The sequence below is a fragment of the Eurypyga helias genome, unplaced genomic scaffold (genome assembly GCF_000690775.1).
Source record: "Eurypyga helias isolate BGI_N326 unplaced genomic scaffold, ASM69077v1 scaffold8274, whole genome shotgun sequence".
Lineage (NCBI taxonomy): Eukaryota > Metazoa > Chordata > Aves > Eurypygiformes > Eurypygidae > Eurypyga > Eurypyga helias.
In genome coordinates, this window is record NW_010246804.1 from 256136 (window position 1) to 266135 (window position 10000).

At 37.1% G+C, this 10000-nt stretch overlaps 1 protein-coding gene across 1 annotated transcript in view; it reads right to left on the reverse strand.

The window, feature by feature from the left end:
* Window positions 1-9766, reverse strand: part of SOX6 (SRY (sex determining region Y)-box 6) — a 239801-nt gene extending 230035 nt beyond the window's left edge. The window contains exon 1 of the mRNA XM_010150535.1: window positions 9690-9766. Within this exon, the coding sequence (XP_010148837.1) occupies window positions 9690-9766 (77 nt within the window). The remainder of the gene's footprint in view (window positions 1-9689) is intronic.
* Window positions 9767-10000: the final 234 nt, after the last annotated feature.

Here is a 10000-nt window from a genome sequence, read left to right on the forward strand (position 1 = left end):
TTTTAGCTGCTAGTCGTTTCAGAATCAAGCCACAAAGTATTAACAGAGCTAACAACAATGTGGTAGCCCAGACACTATTTCAAAAACATATAAACTAAGCAATAACGAGATATATGACAAAGCAGACTTGTAGTTGGCCAGAGACTCTAGCTTCTGCTCTGCTCCACCCTCACAAAGCATTCATAAACCTAAAGGCATGTCTACACTGAAACCACATAAATGACTGCTTTGTAATGCTGAGATATCCAAACTAATTTTAAACAAGCTCGTTTCTGATAGCGCTCCAACTACAGTAGCCTGGTATTCAGATGGACTAATTCATCCTGCCGTAGTGACTGCAGTATAGACATAACCCAGGCCTACAGCTCCAACAGTAGATGGGAATCAGATTAGATTAGAAATACATTCACTTACCGAGCTTTTATGAACAGTCTCCATTCCTTTTCCCCAAAGTGCCAGATTAAAGTGCTTAAGTGCATGATTAACTGTAAATATGCAAGCAGTCCACTAATTTCAAATTGGACTACTCGGTTTCAAAAAGTTAAGCACATGTCTAAGTGCTTTGGTGACTCCAGAACTAAATAAATTAAGAGAAATCTTTTTTAGAAGTACTCATAACTTTTTAAATATTTCCTTCTAAACTTTTATGCTAACCTGGTGTTCATGAAAAGTAAAATTCAACCACAACATCTTAGCCCTCCCCACTTTCTAAAAGAGCAACAAATGTGCCCACTCCTCTCATAATATTAAACGTGATTTACAGGACCCTCCTTTACAATTCAGCACTCAGCTTTGGGATAAAGAAATGCACTGTATACTCTGCCTGCACTCCCCACAGCATCCTCCTCTTTCATACCTGTAGCACACCTCATCGTTCATAGCCCTGTGTCTGTCATGGATCCTCAAACCCTTCTGAACCTCGAGTGTACCCATGAAGCATCCTTTATGCAATGTATTCTGCAGTGCAAGATCACCTGTACAAGCAGAGGCCTGATGTAGAACAGGGTACACCGACAGAGTTGCATAAAAGTTTCTGATCCTGAAAGATTTACTTCTTTCTAGCTGAAAACCAGTTTAACATAGTTTAAAGATTCAGGAAAACTGATCGTTATTTTTGCTGTATAAAGATACCATTACAGCAGTGTTCAGATAGCCTTAAAGAAAAATGAAAATACTTTGCCAATAGCAAAAAGGTTTCACAGCTCTGCCCCTGCAAAACAAAGTAATGTAGGGATAATTCAGTAATGTAATTCACTGTAAATCTAATGCCATGATCTGTCTGCCACTTTAGAATAAACAGTTATTTCCTAAAATTATGAAATCTCATATCTGTTTTCAAGGAGCCGTAGTAGCAGAAATGAACAGTTATTAAAGACTCCATTCTCCTGGGGACCCACACCCCAACATGAATCCCTACACACAAAACCCATATAAATTGACAAGGCAGCAATGGGAGAGTATTTCCCTATCTCTGTTCCTGGCTCTGAGTCACAGCAAGGCCTAGGCAAATCAGCTCAACTCTCTCAAGCTCTTCCTGGCTTCATTTTGCGGGAATACTACAAGAATTAGTTACATATAGATTGTAAACAGCACTGCAAGATTAGAGAGTTTATGGCAGTCACAGGATTCAACTTGGAAATAAAAGGGAGGGGGGAGGGAGGGAATATAATTCAAGAAATGACCCAAATCTCTAGCTGAAATAATCATCAAGCGAAGCAATACACCCATGGCTTCCAAGATGTACACTCAGCTATTCTTGCATTTTTTTTCCAATCCAGACAAATTACACTTCTACTAATTGATATGAATCCAAATCACAAAGTTTGACTTCAGACTCAGACTCCCTCAGTGCAGAGAATTTGGAACGATTTTTATACTATTTCTTCTCATTTGTAATCAAACAACATGAGGGATAAACAGACTTTTCTGGAAAGCCTTTCTCTTATGTTCTGCCATGATAGTGACCTTAGACATGCAGCCGCAGTAGAATATTAGGGTTAGGGAATGAGTTCCTGTATATTCATCTGGTTGTTGAAAACCTTAAAACAGATGCAGCAAAACAACCCTGAAGCCCCTGATGACTTTTCAGTGAAGTCCAAAAGTGTTATTTGGATTCACAAAATGCAAAAAATATAACCTATCTTTTTATTAGGCTAAATGCTCAATTGGCATTATTTATTACCAGAAGTTTTCATTGAAAATGCCTAGGGTGAACTCACATTGAATGCAGTAAAGGGCACTGAAAGAATAGTCATTTAGCACCTGGGATGTGCTCATCTTCAGTCACCGTAGTTAATATTTTCTATAGTTTATATTTAGCTGACAATATTGCTGTCACTTTATTTAAACAGCTTGAGGCTGTTCTTTGGACTGGAGCTCATATGCCCTGGAATGCTTTGACTCATGAATTGTTTCTCCTGATAATGTTACATCACGTAACCACCTCTGTTTAATTGGTTGGTATTAGCTTCTCAGTGATGACTGCCTTTAAAGTCCTATGACTACACCATGTGTCTCTGGATATCCAATTTCTTACTGTTGGAAAAAAGGAAAAAGAAAAAAGGCAGTACTGACTTCCAGCTATCTTTACCAATAACTATGGGAACAACAGCGAGCGTGCCAAGAATTTATCCATCAGCAACTTATTAGGATTTGTTGTTTTAGGCAGCAAGTCACAGAATATACAATATAAATAAAAGCAATCATTAACAATAAAATTAAAAAACAATGGTTGCTATAAATAAGCATTAATTCACATATTTTTATCGAATAGAATGACTTAATTGTTTAGCTGAATGATTATATAAATGGTTTTGATAAAGGATGCCTAAAAATACTAAGAGGAATTTATTTTAGCATGCTTAGACTTTGAGTTGGGACTTTATACAAAAGATAAGAATACATTTTGTTTTTTCCCTTACAAAGCCAGTTAAGAACTTGTTCTAATAACTAGAAATCTTCTAGATCACACAAATCTGATGGACAGAAGTTCCTGAAAGGTTCTTTAAATCCTTTCGATAGTCTATGAGATACATACCTCAGTGGTAAGATAAAATACTCTTTTTTTTTTCCCTCCTACATTTAATTTACAGGAGGTGTTTACAATTCCATATAATAGGTTAAACAGCTAATTTTCAATCCTATAGGTGCCAAACAAAGGTCGTGTGTAATTTCTCTGCACCACCTAATTCAGAACTGAAATATTTTATCCACAGCCTGATTTCTCTCCCCTCCTTCTGCGTTTTCCTCCCTCCTCACTATATTTTTGATTCTCATTTCTAAATCAAACAGAGCACCCGAGCAGACAGTGAAATGAAGTATCAATTTTAGGCTCACCTGTAGCCAGTAGCACTAAACCACCTAATTAGTACTTCCATGTAACATGAAACAACGGCTCTGCATCTCAGCTACAGATTGCCTTTTTAATAAAAATCTTACACTACAAGCCTAAAAACATTTCTAGCAGAGAAAATATCTCCGATTCAGTAGAGGTTACGCAAGCATCAAAGCACTTAAATATAGGTGCCAAACCACATAGCCAGGAGCTCTTAGTACTGTGAGGTACTGTTTACCTGACAGCTTGGTGAATACAAAATTACTTGTTTCTCCACCTGAAGACAATCAAATTGTCACCTTCCATTGTAATAATGCACAACTAGGGATCAGCAAAGTGCCCACATAATTACCAGGAAGAAAACAAAACATAACAAAAATATCAAATCTAGATTCCTCTAAAGGTAAACACATCCATCTGGCTATTCACAAAGAAAAGGAGGAGGGATTTTATTTTTACTATCAAATATCCTAGTGTTATTTAGCAATAAGATTTATATGTCCTTCATTAAGTGAAAAAGAAAAACAGCTAAAAATGTGATTCATGAAATACTGAGAATAAACACAGGTCAGAACCATCCTGGGATGTTACCTGTGCACATTTAAAATACTGCAAGTGTCATCAGAGATGCCAGGGACAAGCATATGTATATGCAGTGTTGTTATAAACTCATATATATGAGGATTCATAAAAATTAATTCTAACTGGCACATGGTGTACTTTGGCACAAGCTACACATGACGTGCCACTTTTATTTGTTTATTTAAATGACTTCACTCTAAGAACCGAAAATGAAGTTTGAACTGCAGACTGCCTCAGAACTGGGGCTTTTCAGGATATTAAAAACCTGAGGAAAACCTTTGAAAGGGGTAATCTGAATGCATGAGAACTAACATTTTCACTATATATTTCTTTAGGTTATTCAGCAAGTAGCCTATATATTCAGAGGTGAAATTTGCATTTTGGTGATACAGAGATCTCATAACCAGAAATTGTGTTTTATATCTACAGTAGCTCTGGGCATCCTATAAAATGTAAAAAAGTGTCCTAGGTGGGATATATACTTGAAAAAACATTTTCATCTGGTTTATACAAATGAAGCTAAACTCAAATTCTTCTTGAAAAGCTTGCATTATTGAGTGATGTCGTGGATTACCTTTTCTGTATCAATATTTCAGTCACGACTGATGCATACAAAAAGTTCTTGTACATTTATTGATGTAAACACACACCACATTCACATATTTTTTTAAAGTTTCACCAGTACTGGAGTTAAAAAAGAAAAAAGAAAAGCAAAATATGCAAAGCTGAGAATCAGTCTTTGACATCCTTTTTTTCTCTGAAGGAATATTCACGAATGGATAAGGTACAAGCAGCTTTTTTCCACACTGTACAATTGCACCAGAGCCAGATGTAATCTTAACCCTCGCAGATAAAGCAGGCACAAGGACTGCTTGAATATGTTGTTACCCTTACAGAGGAGGTTAAGGAAAAGATGCAGGCTCCACATAACTGGGAATACCTCCTGCATCTGGTCTCGGGCATTGCATCCCCAGGAACTCAGGTGCAGCACCGAAAGGCTGGGCTTTCCAGCTACAGCCTGCTCGCAGGTTTTGGCCATTGATGCCTGCCCTCATGCACTACACTGTATCACACGACACAGCACCTCCTTTTCCACTGTATAAGAATACTGATACACTCTAGCTGATCTTCCCAATTGTGGCATTGTTTTCAAGGGGCTAAGCCACAAACTTAGGACAGACTGGGATATGGGTCAGTGGGAACAGAGGAAGAAAGAAGGTAGCCAGGACCCACAACAATTTTGAAGTCACAAGCATTTACATCAGATAAAACAAAACTAGACAAAATGCCCTATTTTCTGCAACTTTGAGAAATTCTGACTTTTTAATGTTGAGTCCTTAAAAACAAGGCTTTTACAAGGCAGCATTATGCACAGTATTTCTTTGTTTTGAACTAAGGTTTACACAACATGATCCTTACACATATGCACAATGGGAACCCTAAAATTTGTTTACAGATCCCTCCACGAACCATCACATTTACCATTGAGCTGCAGCTACTACTGGGAGAAAGGACAGGGTAGTCTGAAGCAGCATACTGTTCGGAAAAAGATTACAGGGAATACTATGCCTAGTTGAAACTACCCAGGAAATATTTCTGAAATACCCCTGTTTGATTGGCAATGTGGCCAAGAACAACAATGCAGCAACTTCTCCCTTTCTCCCCCATGCCTGCACTGCTTGGGCTTTGCAAGTTTTCATGGGAGGGGGTAGATGGGGCCCTTTTTTCTTAATGATAATTTACTTCAGTATGAAAATATGAAGACAAAAAATAAATAATTGCAACAGTCTAAGAATTCAAATAAAGTAAAACAAAACATTATCTCCTCTATTAATTAGGCTAATCAGTTGCCATTAAGAAGTGCAAACAATTTAAAGTTCAATTTATTGAGACTTTGAACCTCCTATCCTTTCACAAGATCCACAGATGAAACCTCTATCGACTGTAACTACCTTAACAAAAAATTAAAATAAGTAACTAAAACATTGTTATTCATAGTCATAGTATGACATCCTTAAAAATATCAAGTATTTTCAATGTTATTTAGTAAAGCAAGAAAAATCCCAAAATCATTGTTTGATATTAACCAGTTTCCCAATGCCAGTTTTGTATTTTTAAGGAATTCATTGAGGTATTTGGATTAGGCACTTAAAAGAACCAGAGAACATTAAAAAGTAATTGTCACAGGTAAAACTTACACTGCTTCATCATTCAGCTTGGAGATACCAGGCACCGTGCAGTCTCTGCATACAGCACCCTGAAACTACATCAGTTGCAAACGAACTACAAACTCTCCCTGTCTTTTGGTTTCAGTTCTGCAAAGTACCACAAAACTGTTAGGAAGAAATAATTTGCCATAACTGAGGCCCCTCAACTATCCCGTTTTCATGGAAGATTATGGCTTACAGCATCTGATCTCTAACAAGGACAAGGAAACATGCATAGCAAAATCTTAAGGGTAAAGGTGAAGAGTACCCAGGCTCTGAATTGCTCCACATTTTCAAGTGCTCGAAGTTCCGTGTTAGTATTTTCAAATGTGTCAAAGAATGTCACGAAGCATGACTATCAGAATACAAAGAAACCCATAAACCAGCACACGAATCAAAGGCCCAGTCTAATGAAGTTGTCCCCAAATCATTAGAAAGCAAAAAGAAAACAAGTCTAAAATGCAAAAATGCAACCTTAAAATATTGTCAGTGATTTTAAACATTTTTACCATTACCATTTAAATTCAGTTAGATCTCTTACAAATTGTTTTAGCTAAAATACTGAAATAATCTATTATAACTTGTGATACACCGTGTTTACCCTTGAAATACAGAGTGACTTGTGGTTTTCATCTCTAACGTATTTTTTTCCTATAATTTAAGGATAAAACAGGAGATCTGCATTTGTACAGAAGTCTTGTCTTCTCAAACAGTGTCAATTTTTGCTCAGGGCTATGCTTTGTAACAGTTTCCCACTTAGGTTTAGCAGTAACAATTTATAATAGACAAGCAAACAGTACATAATATGTGCAGCCTGTTACTTCTAAAAACAGATTGGAACAGTTTCGTTTTCCCATGGACATTTGTTGAGAGCTCTATTATCCATTTCAAAAGCATTGCCATATAGAACATTCAGCTTTACTGGCATATTTAGCCAGTACGGCTATCATCACTACCATGAACATCAATGAGACAGTCCAGTGTCTGTGGTTTTAAACCAAATACAAATAAAATAGAAAAGAAATTTATCTTTTAATGTAGGAATTTTGACACAGACATAGAATTGTTAAAGACTTTTGAGTACCGTGGGTCAGATCCTCAGACACTCTGAATCAGAGCAGCTGTACTGAGGTTAATTGAATCCTCTTTATTCAGGTAAAGATATATCCTTAAGAACTTTTTTTTTTTTAATAGAAAAAAAAAAACACATTAAGTCCTTTTTGCAATATGAAATTTCTGTGTTTTCAGTGACAAACTGACTACCATTACATTATTACCAGGGAGCATATGATATGATAATATTCCTCCAAACACTCATCGCAGAGAAATGGAAGGAATGGTAAGGTATATTCTGAATACTAGCAGACTGTATGTATCGAACTTCACACTTTTTCTATCTATTCCTCTTGAATTGATTTAAAATTACAAGATCTCTTCACTTACACAGATAAGCACTTTCAAAAAATTAACAAAAATTACTTCTCCGACTGGCATAAGCACTAATATCAGACAATAATTCTGGGAAGAACTGAACACAAACTACTGAAACAACAGCAATTTTAGGTTTTAATTCAAACATGAATTCTTATGTTGCTATTTGGCAAAGCACTGCAGTCCAGCAGCTCCTGTGGAGCAAGGTCATGAAAGAGACGGGGGTCATCCAAATACATAAGACCCCCAGCACAGCAGGCGCAAACTCTGCGCTAATTATACTAGGCCACATCAGTCCTCAGCACACAACCGCCCTGGCAGCCTCTCCGTGGCATTAACACAGCACAGACCAGGGATGAGATGACAGGACCAGGGGAGATGCCCATCAACCGACCTTTGAGCAAGCAAAAATAAAGTGTAAAAAGGGAGAAAGCAAAGGCTCTTTCAGTTGTTTTTTTTTTTTCTGCCTAATCATATTTGGTCATTGAGGTTTTGGAAGCTGATTCTGACAGGGAAAAGCCCTACCAGGTCAAAAACTGGAGCTAGCAGGGAAGCACAGGGCCACCCCAGGAAGGAGGCAGCTTTGGGAGCAGCCCTCCCACCTTTTCAACAGAGGGGTCAATCTCCAAGAGGAGGCACCTCCATAAAGAAGTTCCCTTACTTTGACACTCCACGCTGGTTATTTTTTCATAGTAGGTGATGAAGCAGCCTGATATTTGGCAATCAGCGCAACTTCTCGTGTTCCAAAAATCTCAAAATATCCTCACCTTCAATAAGCAACTCTCTCATCACTCCCACTTCATAAAAGAAGAAACTGAGACGCAGTGATTTTCATGAATTAACCCAAAGAAACAAAGGAAGTCAAGAACACATGCGACTGAATTTCCAGCCCTTTTCAGTTCCCTCTGAAAGGCATAACTTGCAGCAAAAGACAAATCTCAAATCAGGTTCGTAACACATTCATAACTGAACCAGTCTCTTCTCACTAGGAGACAAAGAATTCTTACTTACAATGACTTATTTCACTAAACAGATGTGTAGGGTTGTATTTATTTCTATGGCTTTGCATTATCAATTTACTATACCATGTCAGAAGTTACAGTTTACTTAAATCAGCCAGTAAATGCTGGGAGAAATGTTTGTTGACACTGAATAGTGAATTCCTACAAAACCTGACTGCACTTCTGCACTGGCAAGTAGTGATCAAAGTGATATGAAACTGAAAGCTCCCACACCGGGATGAACACCACATTAAATACAAGTTCAGAAAGAGGCTGGGGATTCAAAGTCAGTTTTAAAAATACAAACTGGATAATAAAATAAAAAAGGAACATATATTTTTAACCAACCAGCACAACTTCTGGAATGGAATGGAAACTGTCAACTCACTTGTGCGCTATATGCATTTCTTTTGAACTTTCTCATACCAGGGGCAAAACATCAAACAAAAAATATTATCACTTGCACTATATTTAATACTTCAGAAAGGCACTAAAATTTACTGTAGTATTAATGTATGTCATCTTTTCAATACACAATTAAAATACTAAATTAATACATTTCAAGGCAGCAAAATTATTCATTTAATATTTTCAAGAACCTTTCTGTAAATACAGTGGAAAGACGAGCCCAGAAGATAGCTTATCAATACAACCTCCATGGAATATTTGCTAACATTACACATATGTTAAGCAGTGAAATATTCTTCACTTGAAAAACACAAAACATTCTGCATCTGTTGTAGAAAATCAACCCAAGAGATACATCTAACTTAAGACATGTCTTTTTCATTTATATACCGATAAAGAAAAATTTCCCTTCACAGCTTGCTTTGATTCAATTAAAGCACTAGTTCACTCAGTACCTATTGCAAGTGTCTTAGGCTGCGTGCAAGGAGAAATTACATGGTTTGGATAGTGAGTGAGTATCACTGACTTCTGAAAATAAAACCATGGCTCTAAATAAATTTTCTGCATCGCCATCTAACAGCATACATGACTATAAACGTAACAGAGAATATTTTTTTTAGCTCAAAAAATATAATTTGTTTTAGAATTGGAGTTAGAAAAGCTCAAGTAATAGGAAAGAAAAAAAAAAGAAAACAAAAACAACTACTAGTTGCACATATCACTCACATATAATGGCTGTTCTTCCACGCTTCTGTCCTGCTTTCTCCTACCACACCAGCCAGCACTTCAGACTTTGATGGCATAACACCTCTGACACCTTCCCAAATCACAAGGAACCACTGGCACTGTCAGGAAATCACACTGAGTTAATCTCTGCCAGCTCCCAAGCTACCACATCTAGCCATACGTATAAGCAACATCTAATTTGTTGCACAAAGCACTGTCAACTTTGTTCAACAATTAAAGTTGTTAAAAACATAAAAGCAACTGCGAGAAGTGAAGGCGTTTGGGCCTATTGGGAGATACAGTACCCCACA